Below are 17414 nucleotides of genomic sequence, written 5' to 3'. Positions count from 1 at the left end.
TGAGAGTTGCACAGCAACACCTGTGATTGTACTTAGTGCCACTGAAATGTACAGTTAAATATGGTTAACATAGTACATTTTATGTTACATGACTTACCACAATAATTTCTTCTTTCAAAAAAGCTGGGCTAAGAATTTTAAAGGGTGGAAAGAACTGTGCACTCAGATTTTTAACAGCACACAGTATCAAGTAGGATGCCTTTTTAAGAGACCACACCTAAACACATCAGTAAAAATGACAGAACATTAATACATTAAGAGTTAAGAAAAGCCCCAAATAAATTAGGCTATGGAATAAATACGCATTTTAATTAAAAAAAAAAAAAAAGTTAAGAAAAAAAAATCTTAAAAACTTCCCAAAGAGAGTAACTTAGCTGTGGAGGAATGACAAGTATTTATGAACAGACTCACCAGCCATAGGAAGTGCCAGAAGACAATGCAATTATATAACACTGACATTTGGAGAGAAAATAATTGTTATCTACAATTCTACATCCAGGTAAACTATTCATCAAGAGGGAGAGCATAGTGAAGAGAATTCAGACACAGTACCATCTCCTCCCCGCCGCATACCCTGAAAGCCTGCTGGGTGCCTCACCCTTGAGCTCAGTGAAGAGGGGACCCCTACTGCTGCGCCGCTGTGGTTTCAGTGATGAGGAATGGCATTTCTGCCTTCTGTGACTGAAGGTTCCAGAGAAAGTCTGACTGAAGTCGAGCTTATTCAGCAGCTCAGAGAACCTCAAGCCCAGTTTTTTCCCTTTCCACCTTTTGCAGTGCTGACCATGTGGCCCCAGTATGGCCAACTGCGTCCTGAATTTATGCCAACTGGAGAGAGGCTCACTTTTATTTTAGGATTAAAAATAAGTAGGGACCCTGTGCCAAAGATGTAAAACATGAGGAAGGAAAACAAGCAGAAACCTTAAGTTTTGCAAACACCATCTCTCAGGAATATCTCTTAGGGGACTAGAGTCCAGCAGGGCAGTTCTTACTGTGTCTGTGGTGACGGCAGGGTCTCCGGATATGCCCTTTGTGGGGACGGGAACAAATAGGTAGCTGGGCTTTCCAGTTAGTCATCCGACATTATTTTCAAAAGTGTGTAGTAGCTGAATTACGACAACTCTACAGGTGATGTGGGTAAGATATGTTATAAACTTCTCACATTTTGCTGAATGGTCTATATTCCATACCACTGCAGCGTTACAACTGCATTTTCTCAAACATATGTCAAACTTAACCACAGGCCATTTTTTTCAGATGACTTGACTTTGTCAAAGTATCCTAAAAAGCTCCCAGTCTGTTAATAGCAAATATAAGTCTTGAAAGGTCTTTTTGTCTTAAAATTATAAATCTCATGAGAGAAGCTTGAATGGTTTTTCCTGTATTTATCATGCTTACAAATTACTTACTTATAAACCACTTCTATAAAAGAATTAAAACTTGGGTTGTCTTGGGATAAACATGTCTCAGTTGTTTGTAGAGATGTTAGTAGTAGTTCTTCCTAAGTCATAAGCATTAGGAGTGTCTCTTTGAAAATTAAAGCACTGGAAAAAAGCAGCAAAAAAAATAATTCCTGACCATAAACAAAACAAAAATGAAATTATGGTGGTTTAAAATAAAGTTTAACTATAATTCCAGATTGGAAGGAGGGTAAAATGGCAAAAGAAAAAAGTATTGGTGTTACAGTGCGTTAGAAAAATCAAAAGCGTGTATGTTACAATGTCAAGTCTTCCTAAAATAATGAAATGGTACAGGGATACACATATGATGAAGAAACTCACAGAAGCTAGAAGAGTTTGGAAAAAAGAGGCTAAGAAAAATATACAGAAATTAGGAATCAAAAGATAAGATTGGGTGAAATAAGTCTAAAGTTATCACTGTCGTAAAATTTAAGTGTAAATGTAAATTCTTTTTGACTGGAAGTATAAAGTCTGCCTTTAGATATTCAAAGCATTAACAGAAACCCAGTGACTCTGCCAAATGCTTTCCTGTCATCCGGCAGGTCCACAGGGCATGTTCCGCTGTGTCTGCACCCCCGCCCCCAGCAAACGCCTGGGTGCCTGGGGGACAGTTCCAATGTGCAGCCACTGGGAATTCCAATGGGGCCTTCCAATTTAAGGACTGGAGTAGCATTCTGCTTAATGCAAGAAAAACTTAGGAAAGTGAGGACAACAAACGTCCACGTAAAACAAACCAGGCATAGAGACAGCCTCACGCAACTTGTTTTGCTGACTTGGAAGGCCGAGCTGTGCTTGGCAGCAGCCCTCCGGGAGCTGTAAGTTTCTGCCCCTGACTCTGTGGCATGTCTACACAGTTCTATCCACACAGCGAAGGCAGTGTTATCTACTGCTTCCCGGGGTAAAAGTTCACTGTGAAATGCCATTAGTTATCACTGGCTTCAGAAATAAGGGTATAAGATGAGGTGAGGGTAAACTTAAGGATGCCTTCCCCGGCCATTTAAATCCTAACAACTCAGTGAGGAAGTTCTTTTATCATTTTTCAGATGATAAACTGAAACAGAGAGGTCAGGTATTTTGTTCAAGATCAGACAGCCACTCAATGAGAAGCAGAATTCGATTCCTGCAATGACCCTAACTTGATTTTTGCCTTTGAAGCAACATACCGAGGAAACTCAAATGAAACTGGTGGTGGTGTGCACAGTTACGGCTGAATGTACTCAGCAAAGCACAATCTTTAGGGTTCCTGTGAGGCATAATTCAGAAAATCAAACTGGCACCAAGCTGGGGTATAGGTGCTTACCACTGGGCCAGGCCATACGTGGATGGATAAGCCAGTTTGCTCCAGGTTTCTGGTACTGTGTCGTAACTCATTGCAGACTGCTGGGCTTCCATGTCAGGAGACAGCGTCAGCTCCCCCTGCCAGGGAAGAAGAATGCAGAGTAAATATGTTTTCATGTGGAGAAGCCTGCTCTAGTCCCACTTTTAAACTTACCTTCAATCCAAGCTCTAATTGTTGAAGTGACACATGGATTTCCCGAAGGAGAATGTTCATCCTCTCACATTCTTGGAGGCAAACAAGGGCATAGGGGCTTCTGTTTGGGTTTTTTTGCATTATCTCTGTCATGTTGAACTCTTCTGGAAGTTTCTCCAAAATATCATCCAAGACATTCTTAACCTTAAATTGTTAACAAACACAAAGATTTAGCTCCTTTCCATTTCATTTTTGATCATGATGATGGTATATCCTCTTACTTTTTACGTCTAAGAATATATACTATAACTCCCAAAGATGCTTGCTAATGAGTTTAAAAGATGACTACTAACTCCCAGGAGGTGGGCAGAATGGCACTGCCAATGAAACCACATACAAGCCTCTGTGCCCTTGTCTTCTGAAGTAAAATACTGACTCAAGAGCTAATGTAATGGTTGGGAAACATGAACAAATAATAGCTGTTGGACTGGGGAACTGGTAACAGTTTAGACTATAAATCTGCCACATGGCGGAATCACTGAATTCACAGTTCCCTGAAAGATATGGATAAAGGCCTGACATATATTCCTAAGTTGTTTTTATAGGAGGCAGACGCCCCCTCCAGAAGACAGCTACTGACCACAAAAACACAGACCCCAGACTGGTTGAAACCAGAAGACTGATGATGCTTGAAACTCTACCTTGATGCCAACCGATCCAAGAATTGTCCACAAGCTGATTGTGGCCTGCTCTGTGAACACTTGAAGACTCCTCTACCCATCCAGAGGGACACACAGACTTGAGGGCATCACCCTGCTGCGGCCCCTTTGCCTGGCAAAGCAGTAAAAGCTGCTCCTTTCTACATCGCACCAACCCCTGTCTCTGCATTTCTATTCAGCACCATCACCAACCCCCTCAGCTCACTCTCAAACAGTGCAGGCCCCTCCCCTCTTGAGCTCCCACAGTATAGTCAGGGAGGTGTTACTATTTGTAGTTTACTACTGTTACTACTGTAGTTTACTTACTATTAGCATTTAGGGAACAAAAGAAGTCTCATAACTACATTTCATTAGTTTATAAAGACATGATCAGAACATGGAGAACCTCAATATTTGGGTAGTCCATTTTTGCAATCTGCTAATTAAAAACAAATTATTTGAAAAGTCAAATGAACCAAAGAGGCCACTTAAACTAATTCTGGTGACTCTGTGGCTGACACATCCAACAATTTGGGAGGCAGTCTGGATCAGTATTTTCAACAAGAAGGAAGCCCCTATCTTCTAGAGCTGTTGTCCTAAAGAAATGAAGGATTTATTCACTTGAGGACGTGCATATGTACCTAGCACTCTGATGTGGATAGTGATTCTAACGATGCAGTTTTGCAGACCTGGGAAAACCAACAAATGCCTGAAAATGATACAAGACTGGAAGGTACTCCCTGTTCTCAAGCCTCAGGCAGCTTTTCCTTCTCCTTGATTTCTTGGATTACGGCCTGGGGCTCTGATGTGATGCCTGCAAACTGCTTTAGTGCCCTGGCAGATAATTCATCAGATCCTGAAATCTTGAGCTCATTTACAGCAGCAGCAGACAGTATGAAACAGTACAATTGAGAAGTTAGGTGCAAGAATGGCTTTGGGATTCAGCTAGAATCTGGTTTTTCTTCAGTGGCTCTTTCAAGCTGTGTGACCACGGCGAGTTACTACCTAAGTTTATCTCTGAAATAGAGATCCTGGAATCAGTACTACTCAGTGCTTCCCAGGGGGTTCAGTGGTAAAGAATCCACCAGCCAATGCAGGAGACACAGGTTTGATCCCTGGGTCAGGAAGATCCCCTGGAGAAGGAAATGGCAACCCGCTCCAGTATTCCTGCCTGGGAAATCCCACCGACAGAGGAGCCTGGTGGGCTGCAGTCCATGGGGTCGCAGAGAGTCAGACACGACAGCGACTGGGCGCACACACACATCAATACCACCCAGAGTTTCAGAGGAGCAAATGGCATGTTTGTAAAGCCCTCTCTATAGCACCTATTAGATAAACAAAACTGTACCTGGGAGATGGCTGCTGGTTTGCCTGTAGGAAATGCTGAGGTAGCTTTACCTTATTTGTTCTGCATTTTTTGATTTAATGATCAGCTTCTTTATTGGAAAGATTGAAGCCCTCTCAGAACTAGAGATGACCTCACATGCTCTCTGCTTCTAGTAACACTGTGTGCCTGCTAAGTCACGAAAGTCGTGTCCAGCTCTTTGTGACCCAATGGACTATATAGCCCGCCAAGCTCCTCTGACGATGGGAATTCTCCAGGCAAGAATACTGGAGTGGGTTGCCATGCTCTCCTCCAAAGGATCTTCCCAATCCAGGGATCAAACCACATCTCTTACATCTCCTGCACTGGCGGGTGGGTTCTGTACCACTGGGCCACCTGGGTCCCTGTTAACATTATAGATCTTCCCAAATAGATGCATTTTCTCCATGCATCTCTTTTCAAAATATCTAAATTATAAAATGTCTCGATGAATGGCCTTATTTCAAGAAATAACTGAAGAATTTCAAGAAATAATATGGCAAGTTCCTGGGACCTCTCTATAATTAGATCTGATTACTGTGTTCCCACAAACTGAATCCTTGATTGGTAATTTTGAAAGAAAAAAGGTTAATTTACTGGGGAAAAATTAAAAAAAATCAGGTTTTTAATTAATGAGAAACAAGATTTTAAAGGTAAAAAAATTACTTGATGTCCATTTCTCATCCCCATTATTCTATAGCAATAAATACCTTCAAAAGAGTAACCCTAGCCTCCCAAGAAAAGGTGAAAAAAGACACTCATAAAATGACAGAGCCAAAAACATACTGTATGAAAGACAAGCCACACAGATGGAGAAGAAATTTGCAATACATATTCTTAATGACATATATCTAGAATACAGAGTTCATACGAATCAGTAAGATAAAGGTTGATAACCAAATTAGAATTTGACACGCAAATGGAACAAGTACTTCGCATGAAGGTATATCCAATGGCCGTAAACATACAGGAAAAATGCTCAGTATTATTCCTTAACTGAGGGAATGCAAAGTTAAAACCACAATGAAATATTCTTTAGAAGACCCCCAAGGAGCAGGAACAACTGGGACTTATCATCCCCACTGCTGGGGGGAAGTACAGTTGCTTTGGAAAAAGGTTTGGGAGTATCTACTAAAGCTGAACATTACTCCCTTGAGCCACCAGTTCTACCTCTGGGTATAAAGGAATGAGTATGACGAGAAGATACCTTTGGGAGTCACCTTTGTCTCCTGACAAAAGACTCTACAGGGGTGTTCATGGCTGTGATAGTCATAATACCAAAATGCTAGGAGGCAGTGGCAGCCCACTCCAGTACTCTCGCCTGGAAAATCCCATGGACAGAGGAGCCTGGTGGGCTGCAGGCCACGCGGTCACTATGAGTCGGACATGACTGAGCGACTTCACTTTCCCTTTTCACTTTCATGCACTGCAGAAGGAAATGGCAACCCACTCCAGTGTTCTTGCCTGGAGAATCCCAGGGATTGGGGAGCCTGGTGGGCCGCCGTCTATGGGGTTGCACAGAGTCGGACACGACTGAAGCAACTTAGCAGCAGCAGCAGGAAAAACCCCAATACCCATTTGCCATAGAAGGAATAAATAAAGCATGATACATTTACATAGTAGAATACTGGGCTTCTTGTTGGCTCAGATGGTAAAGAATTCACCTGCAATGCAGGAGATGTGCGTTTGATCCCTGGGTTGGGTAGATCTGGAGAAGGAAATGGAAACCCACTCCAGTATTCTTACTTGGGAAATCCCATGCACAGAGGAGACTGGTTGGTGGGCTACGGTCCATGGGACTGCAAAGAGTAGGACATGACTTTGTGAGTAAACCATCACCACCACCATAGTAGAATACTGAACAAAAATTAACCATTAGTCCATGCAATAACGTGGATGAATCTCACAAATATAATGTGCAGTGAAAGGAGAGGACATTAGTCAACTAGTACATCCTGAGCACATGTATTTGAAGTTTAAATGCTGGGAAAGCAAATCTGTGGTGACAGAGGTAAGGAGAGAGGGTACCTTTGGCCTGCTCCAGGGGATCTTCCCAACCCAGGGATCGAACCCAGGTCTTTCTCACTGCAGGTGGATTCTTTACTGTCTGAGCTACCAGGAAAGCCCAAGAATACTGGAGTGTGTCGCCTATTCCTTCTCCAGGGGATCTTCCCAACCTAGGAATCAAAATAGGGTCTCCTGCATTGCAGGCGGATTCTCTAAGTGCTGGAGGTAGTGGTTCTGTGTGTACACAGAGGTAAAATCCCTGAGCTGTGCACTTGGGGTTAGCGTGCACTGGTGTATGTACGATGCCCCTCAACAGAAAAGAAACAGTGACCCGCTACCTTGTCTTCTGTGCCTTGTCCCAGCTCCTCGCTGCTCACTGCATTCCTGGGCTGCATCTCCAGCAAGGTTCTGAACAGCACGTTGGATGTGACCGTCAGAAATTCGATTTCAGCATTTGGGTGGAGGCCATACAGCACTGGGCTCTCTGGAGGAAGCATCTCTTCTATGTACTGGTGGTAGCCTGAGTAATCCAGGCTGGGTGGAGCAGCAAATCCTGGTGCCAGCATCAGCTCATCATCAATCTTCAAGCCCAAAGGAAAAGTCAGTTATTCCAAATTGAAGTGGACATTAGTCTTCCCTTCCTAAACACCTAGGGAACACTCTGGTAAGATGGTCCCAGCACAGTGCTAGCTAGAGGGCACATTTGCCACAACATCTCATGACCCTCTGGTAATCAATCACTTTGCTCCAGGTATGGTACCTGGCTGACTTCTGTGGAGGAGTCCAAGGAACACACGTGACTCTGTCCCTTAGAAGGGGTAACGATACATGCACGCAAAGGGAACGGATGTGCTGAGTCATCTGCTGAGTCCTGGTCACCCTGTTACATGTTTGCAGTCACTGATTCTCCCCATATAGCCCCCATTTGCAGAGAGAAAATAGAGATTCAGAGTAACTTGCCCAGGCATTTGTTTGATGTTAATCTTAATTCTGAACTCATTTTAGTATGACTTCATAGTACTTTCCACAATGCTATAAATTATTTTATGTATTATACATGTGGATTTTGTAAGCATGCATGATTATATGTGCATATCTTAAAAAATGTGTATGAGTGTGTGTAATGAACATGTTATAGGGTAGTATGCACTATGATTCAAATGAATGTGACTCCCCATGACTCTGAGCTTCTCAGGGCAGTCTGTAGCTCATCTCAGGATCTGTAGACCTGAGGCTCATATTGGTGCCCTATCTATAGTTGCCTAGTAAGAGGCTGGAGTCATCAGGCATTAATCATGCCCACCGCTTCATTCAGGCTGGGACAAGGGTATATGTTTTATCTGGAAGAATGTTCTATGTTCTCAACCAACGCGAAGTGAACAGCAATACCAGAACGTCTAAATGTTAGAATGCAGTGCCTCAAAATGTAAGCACAGCTGTGATGACCTAGATGGGTGGGATGAAGGGGATGGGAGGGAGGTCTAAGAGGGCGGGAGCATATGTACACACATAGCTGATTCACCTCACTGTACAGCAAAAACCAACCAACATTGTAAAGCAGCTACACCCCAATTTAAAAAAATTTAAAAAGGATTTATGGGTTTCTGTCTCTAACCAGCTATAAATAGAGTCAATCAAGCACTTATAGTTTTCTCATTAACTCAGTATATGCTCTGATATCTTTCCCTGATTGTTCTTTAGTTCCCAGGGGAACTTCTGTTTTAATTTTCCCAACCTCTCTTGCTGTAAATTCTGTCTAAATGCACTTAAATGTACAGGGGATACTAGTTTTTAAAGACCATCACCTAATGTAGTTATGCCTAGATTTAAAAAAATTTTATTATTTTTTGTTTTCTGAAAATGGGGTTTATCTCTGCAATTGTGTATTTTTATGTTTTCTGGTCTCATTATCGCCTAGAGACAAAGTGACTATTCATCAATTGATTCCATCATTTGAACAGATTACCTGCTGCTGCTGCCGCTAAGTCGCTTCAGTCGTGTCCAACTCTACGCAACCCCAAAGACGGCAGCCCACCAGGCTCCCCCGTCCCTGGGATTCTCCAGATTACCTAGTGTACCCCAATAAGCTGTGGAGGTACAAGAGATTCATACAATGTAGTTCTTAAGGAACTCACAGTCTAATGGAGAGAAAATAAGTGTGATTTTCTACACGGTCATGTTGTCAGTGAGTAGCAGCATTTTGTCCCTGCCTTCTCAAGCCTGCAGCCCCACACTGCCTGGGGAGCTCAGGTCCTTAGGGATGGTGGTGCACAACTGCTTTCCTGAATTCCAAAGGCCTTTTAAAATATTAAAGTCAGCATTTTTTTTAAAATTTTATACAAAGAGAATTTTGAAATTATCCAGTATTTCATCTTGCCAGAAACAGACCTTGACCCAATAAATATGAAAAGGAGCATCGTGGACTATCTCCATTAACTATATCCACCCATTTGGTTTGTTTTATTCACTTATTCAGATTTTCTACCATTTCATATTTATATATCAAAATAATCAACATTTAAATTTCACCCGATTCACCATGACTGAAACAAAATCGTGAAGCAGATTTAAACTCACCATTACTTGATAGATAAGTTAGCCAAAATTAAAATATGGGCATAAAATATGAATATGAAAACCAAATGTTAGACTAAATATATCCAAGCCAGAATTTATTCCCTACAAACAAGGACTTGGTTTTCCCTATTAGTGTTCACTAGTTACAAGAAATTTTAAGAGCAACAGTGAAATTATCTTTCAGTACAGCCAAGAGTTAAACAGTTTCAACGAGAGAAAGTAATCAAACTGTGGAATCATTTGGAACTTTCAAAATGCCTGGGGACTGGACACGTGTGTGACTGTATAGTCATACAATGTGGTTAGGGGTGCAGGTGATCTACGCTTTCTGGAAAGACTTAGGCAGTCTGTTTACTAGTGTGTGAAGAGGGCCTTCTGTATACTGGACAAGGAGCAAAGCAAAGGAAAAACGCAAAATCAAAAGGAAGGACTAAGTTTATAGCCAGATAGAACTGGTTCAATTCCCATCTTTGAGTGCTCTGGTGGCCTTAAAAAAATGACTGTTTATCTGAGTTTCAATCTTATTAGTAAGGTAGGGTTCATAACATCAACCTAATGATCGTGGCTATGAGAATTTAATAACAAGTATACAAATAGCTGGGCTTCCCAGATGGTGCTAATGGTAAAGAACCTGCCTGCCTGTGCAGGAGACAGAGAGGCAGGCTCCATCCCTGGGTCGGGAAGATTCCCTGGAGGAGGGCATGGCAGTCACTCCAGTACTCTTGCCTGGAGAATCCCATGGACAGAGGAGCCTGGTGGGCTACAGTCATGTTTAACTACATCTTTAACTACATGTTTAACTCTGTGTGATCCCATGGACTGTAGCCCACCAGCCTCCTCTGTCCATGGGATCACACAGAGTTAAACATGACTGAAGCAACTTTGCACACAGGCACACAACTGCTAGGCACATAGCAGCCTTTTACAAATGTTAGTTTTCCTGCACCCTAGAAAGAGACATGATTATCTCAAGTACCCACTAATTTTCTAGAAGGAAAAACAAAACCTGAGAATGTCCTACTGTAGTTCCCTACTGTGATGTCAAACAAGGACAGCGTAAGCGAGGCTTAGTTCACACAGGGACTTGTGTTCTCCTTCAATAAAACTGTGAAGATGTGAACATACTCAAGGAGTGCTAGGAATCCTGATGCTGCATCTAAGCCTTCTCCCATCCCATGTAAGGGCTTTTATGAAAAGCTGCTTCTCCCTGATGGGACTCTAACTCTGCCCAGTGGCCACCTGCCTTGCCTTTGGGGGGAAGTTGTTTGATAAGGTTATTGTTATATTTCAAAGAGTCAGTTGTTCTAAATTAACGTGTCTCTAAAGAAGACACGCAAATGGCCAATAAGCACAGGAAAAGATGCTCAACATCATTAGTCTTCAGGGAAACGCAAAACACAACCACAGGGTTATACCGCTTCACATCCGCCGTAAGGATGTGGAGAGAATGGAACTCTCCTATATTGCCAGTGGGAATATAAAATGATGCAGCCACTTTGGGAAACAGTTTGTTGGTTCCTCAAAATATTAAACATAAAGTTACCATGTGATCCAATAATCTCATTTCTATGTATATACCCCAAAGAAGTGGAAATGTATGTCCATGCAAATACTTACACATGAATATTTATTCTACCATTATTCATGATAGCCCCAAGGCCAGAAACAACCCAAATGTTCATCAACTGATGAACAGATACATAAAATGGAGTGTATTGATACACTGGAGTATTATTTGGCCCCTAAAAGGAATAAAGTACGGATATATGCTATAACATGAACGAACCTTGAAAACATTATGCTACGTGAAAGAAGTCAGACACAAAAGACCAGATATTGTCTGATTCCACTTACATGAAATGTCCAGAACAGGCATATCTCGAGGCAGAAAGATTAGCGATGGCCTGGGGCTGGGGAGTGGGGGATGTTGAGGACAGGATGGTGAGTGACTACTAGTGAGTCCAGAGTATCTTCTGGGGTGACAGAGATGCTTTAAAATAGATTGCGGCAATGGCTGCATAACAGCGCACACGAAAAACCTTTGGATTGTCCAACTGGGAAGTTTTATGGGATGTGAATTATATCTCAATAAAGTATTTTAACAGAAAGAATCAATGGAACTGCGCTCAGGGAGAATGAGCCTCCACATTATGAAAAATCATCAAGAATTCCAGTCATCTCTGCAGAAATCAGCGCAGGGCACGCTGTCAGGTAGAATTGTTAGGAACTGGGAAAGCCAGGATCCTGCCATTCTGTTGAGTCTGTTTGATTGTCATCCTTTTCATCTTCTCCTTCCTGGTACTAAATGAAAGGCTCACCTCCTCCACTGCCTCTCTGAGGAGCCCTGTTTAGGACAAGAAGCTCCCAATTCACTGTGAGTCTAAACGAGTGTATATGCTTGTGGATTTTTGAGTAAAAACAACAACAAAATGCCCTGGCGCCAAAGTCTGGGAGGGAAATTGCTCAAGGTTGAATCATGTTTTCTGCCTTTAGGGTCCATCAGTGATTTTCGAGACAATACTCTCATTTCACAAATGAATAAACTGAGGCACAGGATGGGCTGGCACAAAGCTGGGCAGTAAGTTAGTGGCAGAACCAGAACTAGGGTTCGGGTCTCCAGGACTGCCCAGGGTTATTCTCCCAGTAGCCACCCTGTGCCACCCAGCGTGCACAGCACAGATGGAGGTCCGTCTGTGACATGAGCCCATGACTACTGACGTCAGCACACAAGCCAGGGGGCAGCAGAGAATCTGGAGCCTGACTCAGAATTCAAATCCTGATTTAGCTACTTGTGCAACTGTTTGAGCGCTCTGAATCTGGGTTTCCTCTGTGATGACTGGGATAATAATATCATATTCGCAGGACTCTAGTGAGAAGAGACAGTACACACGAACTGTGTAACTAACACAGGCCTTTGGCACAGAGCAGGGCTTGATGAAATTTGACAAATGGCTTCTGTGGTTATAGCTGCTGATTATATAAAGTACAGTCAAGTGCAAAATATACCTATGAAAATTTACACTCGGTAATAGTAAAAATGTCTCCCATTTATTTAAAAGGCATTTTGTTCTAACAATCTTGATGCCTGAGAGTGAAGCCATGAGTTGGGCCATTCTTGTTCCACAGATGATGAAACAGAGGCTCTGGTTCAGTTATGTAGCCACAAATGCCCAGCAGACACAAGAAAGAACTGAATCTGAACCCGAGTTTTGCTTTGTTTTACTTCAAAGCCCAACTTCATGATTGTTATTATATGACAGCTTTCAGGTGACCTGATACCTTATTTTCCAAAAGTAATTTACTACTTGTTTAGTATTGTCAAGTATACACCTCACATAAGAGAATCATATTAACTCTAATTCCCTAACTTTGGCCAGGAACCTTTTTTTTTTTTAAAGCCAGGAACCTTCCGAAGCACATGCCATCAGGGAATCCTCTCTAAATGCCACCTCATTTACCCAAGAAACTCATCCATCTTCCCTAACAGGACAAAGTCACTGAAAAGATTCTGAGTGGTGAAACTTGAAACCTCAGACCACCCATGGGTAAATTTTCGATCAGGTGTCCGTGCAACCAAAGATACTAATCGCCAAAGTTAACCAACGTGAGAAGTGGCAAAAAGACATCCTGCGGACGCAGCAGTGCCAGCTTAAGTCTCTCATGATGTAAACAGCGTGAGCGGGAAACATCTGCACGAGAACAAAATAACTGGGATTTTGCAGCTTCTGCCACCAAACCAGTCAGAGCTTTCCCTTCCTCTGGTGAGTAGAAGAGGCAGCGCTGTCTGGTGAGCAGGGAAGATGGCAAACAAGCATCTCCATCCCGAAAACCTCACCAGATTGGCCGGGAAGGGCGACTACCTGTATTTCTAAAGGGCTAACACTCACACCAGGGATGCCCCTCAGGTTGCACCCTTGACATTTCTTTTCCAGTTGCGTGAATGGGAGTTCAGCCTTGTGCAGGTTCATGGACCACCTCAGCTGGCAACAGTGATCACTCCTCATCCTCAGGCTAGGACCAGAGAGCTTCTTGCTCTGCCCCTTGACCTCCACTATCATTTGGAGGTGGCAGGTAAAGGTGGCAGGCCCGACTCTGTTTATCTTTCCCATTTCCATGGTAACCTGCTCTCAGACCTCCTCTGAGGAAGGACTTCCAATTGCGCTGAATTGAAAGTGTCTTTCTGACCTCTGAAACCTAGTTCATTAGAACTAAGGAAAGACCAGGGGACTCACAATCAAAAGAAACAAGTCATGGTCACATGGCAGGAAAGTATATTTTTCCCTGCCACATCCCCAAATTGTTCCACATAATTAAAAGCAGCAAAAAAAAAAAAAAAGAAAGAAAAAGAAAAAAAGAAAAAAGAACCCATCTGTCCTCAGTTTCCTGTATGAGACTACAGTACACCATGATCTAACACATGATCATACTTCTTCTTAGAATGGACTTTTGAGGAAGGTGTCATGCTTTTAGGAGATGAAGTTCTCAAGAAATTATAAATAGGAGGCTGCTCAAACTATTTTTAAAAACACACAGCACTGCTTTACACGCAGCTGGTGTCTTGCCCAAGTGCAAGTGGAAATGGCACGGTGGAGGGTGTCTTGGCGTTTCTAAGAAATAATCAGGCAATGGCCATGAGCCTGCTGCTACTTTCAGCTACTTCAGTATGGAACACAAGAACTGAATACTTTCTCCAGGAAACCCAGCCCTAGGCACAAACCATGTGGGTACCTGGTCTATACAGACAAAGGGCCGGTAAGGTAAGAAATGGGAAAAAAGGGTACCCAGTTTCTTTATATTCTAGAACAGGGGGCTCTGCCCCTTTTCCACAGAAGGAAGAACTGTCCTTTTAAATCACTGCAGTTTTATTGAGCACATATTTAGTTAGGACATAGTGATCAAAATTTAGAATACTCATGGCTTCAACTGATGTTGAAGCTGAAATTCCAATATTTTGGCCACCTGATGTGAAGAGCTGACTCATTTGAAAAGATCCTGATGCTGGGAAAGATTGACCGGAGGAGGAGAAGGGGATGACAGAGGATGAGATGGCTGGATGGCATCACCGACTCAATGGACATGGGTTTGGGTGGACTCCAGGAGTTGGTGATGGACAGGGAGGCCTGGCATGCTGTGATTCATGGGGTCGCAAAGAGCTGGACACAACTGAACAACTGAACTGAACAGATGGCTTCTGCAACAGAGAATAAACTATAGATTTCACTTACATCAGAGCCCCTGAATTGAAATCAATACATCTGCATAGAAATAGATACCTATGGCTGGGGCCCCTGCCAGTGATAACTGAGTGGCCTGGGTCAAATCACCATGCCCCTCCCTGCGGCCATCTCTAAAATAGAGTGACAATATCAGTTCTGCGTAACTTACAGAGTTATTTCAGAAATGCAGTGAGGCTGTGCATGTAACAGTGCCTCCTATGGGCAGAGAAACCACCTGTGTGTGTAAGTGTGTGTGTGCGGCGGGGGACAAGGGATCTTGTTAAAACTGATTCTCACCTTATGCATCTGAGATGGGGCCCAAGACCCTGCATTTCTAGCAAATTTCCAGACTCCCAGGAAGGTGGGCCAGAGTATATTCACAAAAGGCCAAGAATCTTCAGTAACATTCAAGGAATATTAACATAGTGACATCAGTTTTAAAAATTCTTAGAGAAAGAGAAATATCATATGATGTCCCTTATACATGGAATCTAAAACTCACAGACTTAGAGAACAAACTTATGGTTGCCAGGGGGAAGGATGGGGAGAAGGGATAGTTAGGGAGTTTGGGATGGATATGTACACATTGCTAAATTTAAAACGGATAACCAACAAAGACCTACTGTATAGCACAGGGAACTCTGCCCATTGTTATGGAACAACCTAAATGGGAAAAAGAATTTGCAAAAGAATAGACACATGTATAACTGAATTACTTGGCTGTACACCCAAAACTAACACAACATTGTTATTCAACTATTATCCAATATGAAATAAAAAGGCGAAAAAAATTCATACTAGAATTTTCTCTAAGACATGATTTTTTTTAAAAATGTCTTACCAGAGAGGGATTCATGAATTCTTCTAGATACACACAGCACAGTTTGCGGTCCCAGTCATCTGTGATGTGGCCCCCATACATGATCTCTCCAAAGAGGTAGCGGAGGTCTTCCCACGGGACCTGGTGGGGATCGGGAAACGTTCACTCCCGGCTCCAGGGCAAAGGCCTCAGCCAACCGACAGCAAATCCTCCAGCCCCCCACCAACAGAAGCATTTAAAAGAGGCCCAACAATTAGAATTGAACTGTCTGAGAATTATTTTCAGCGTGTGTTAATACATTCAGTAAAAATTCACTAACACTGAGCTTTTTTCTTAAATTTTTTTTTTGTGGCCACACTGCGTGGCATGCAGGATCTTCGTTCCCCAACCAGGGACTGAACCTGCGCCCCCAGCAGTGAAAGTGCAAATTTTAACTACTGCCAGGGACGTCCCAACACTGAGCTTTTAATGAAGGCTATAAAGCAAACTTGAGTTATTCCCAGAATATGTTTATACACTCAAAACCTCATCTAAAAACCAGGAGAAGGCCTATGTTGGTTGATATGGCTTTTGACGGATGACCTACTTTTACAATCTGATCTGTATCAGGTTTTTATGATCTGATTCAGTAAAAGAAAGAAAAACTACAGTTTGAATTTGGGGTATACTGAGAATTCCATCACCTTCCAGAAATCCAGGCGAACCAATTGAGTTTGTCACAGACTGATCTGAGGGCTCAGTTTATGGCATGGCTGGCCTCCAGGACTATCTTAAGGGCTGTAGCTAATGTTTTAGTGCAGAAATCACAGCATCTCCTCTTTACTGGGCTTCACAGGGTTTGAAGCCCCTTCTTTGCTACCCTTTAGCTTCCTCTGGGTTTTCAAAACATGCCAGCTTGTGATGAAGCCTTTCTAGACAGAAACCTTTATATCCTCGGGGGCAGTATATTGCTTCCCAGCAGTTCAAGTAAAAACTTAATTATAGCCTTCAAATTGTTGCATGATGTGGCAGAACAAGTAAAATTGCCTCAACTATTCCAATGCACTTGCTACAGGTTTATTAGAATTTGAATAAATGAACCTCAAATATGTCTCTCTTTTAAGTCACCGCGATGTGAATGAAAAAGAAAAGTGGCTACAAGGCACCATACTCCCTCCACAGTGCCATGGGCTACTTCCAGAGAGCAGAAAGGGATGGGAAATAAGAGATTTCTTAACTTGATTTCTGTGATCACATTTAATTAATGCCTTCTATATATTATGATTTGATACATGGCCCCCTCAAGATTTTAATCAGCTACAGGTCTGTTCTTCTTAATAATTGATTTTCTTCCCCCAAATCTTGATTTTTGTTTTCTAAATATACATTTTTCTGGCATCCTTCCCTTGGCATGGTGATACACCCTGAAAAAAAACAACTTCTTGTTATTCAATAGAGGGCCTCTTGAGCAGGTTAGAATGGGAGAAAGGTACTGCTACAGAGTAACAATTTTTCTTTCTACTTCCTTGAGGCTTTTTAAAACCAAAGTCAGAAGCTACATAGCTGGATCTCCAACCTTAAGTGTAATCAAGTGATATTTTCAATTAGTCTTCCAATCTTGACATTCAAGAATTTCTCTATGGCGAGACTTATAAAATTTATATGGAAGAACATCAGAGTTCTTATAAGAGTTAAACCATGGCGGGAGGAGGGTGGGGCTTCCCCGGAGGCCCAGTGGTAAAGAATCTGCTGCCAATGCAGGAGACATGGATCCCTGATTCAAGAAGGTCCCACGTGTTGCAGAGCAACTAAGCCTGTGTGCCACA

At 42.5% G+C, this 17414-nt stretch overlaps 1 protein-coding gene across 2 annotated transcripts in view; it reads right to left on the bottom strand.

Moving 5' to 3' along the window:
• Positions 1 to 17414, bottom strand: part of DNAH11 (dynein axonemal heavy chain 11) — a 360125-nt gene that overhangs the window by 4349 nt on the left and 338362 nt on the right. For both annotated transcript variants that reach the window (XM_040260639.1, XM_040260638.1), the window contains 4 exons: positions 15631 to 15750; positions 7335 to 7577; positions 2950 to 3132; positions 2758 to 2873 (listed from right to left, as the gene is read on the bottom strand). In XM_040260639.1, the coding sequence (XP_040116573.1) occupies positions 2758 to 2873; positions 2950 to 3132; positions 7335 to 7577; positions 15631 to 15750 (662 nt within the window). The remainder of the gene's footprint in view (positions 1 to 2757; positions 2874 to 2949; positions 3133 to 7334; positions 7578 to 15630; positions 15751 to 17414) is intronic.

This window comes from Oryx dammah, unplaced genomic scaffold (assembly GCF_014754425.2).
Source record: "Oryx dammah isolate SB20612 unplaced genomic scaffold, SCBI_Odam_1.1 HiC_scaffold_18, whole genome shotgun sequence".
NCBI classification, from domain to species: domain Eukaryota; kingdom Metazoa; phylum Chordata; class Mammalia; order Artiodactyla; family Bovidae; genus Oryx; species Oryx dammah.
Note: the sequence above shows the minus strand (reverse complement) of the source record. Positions and strands in the feature narration are given on the sequence as shown.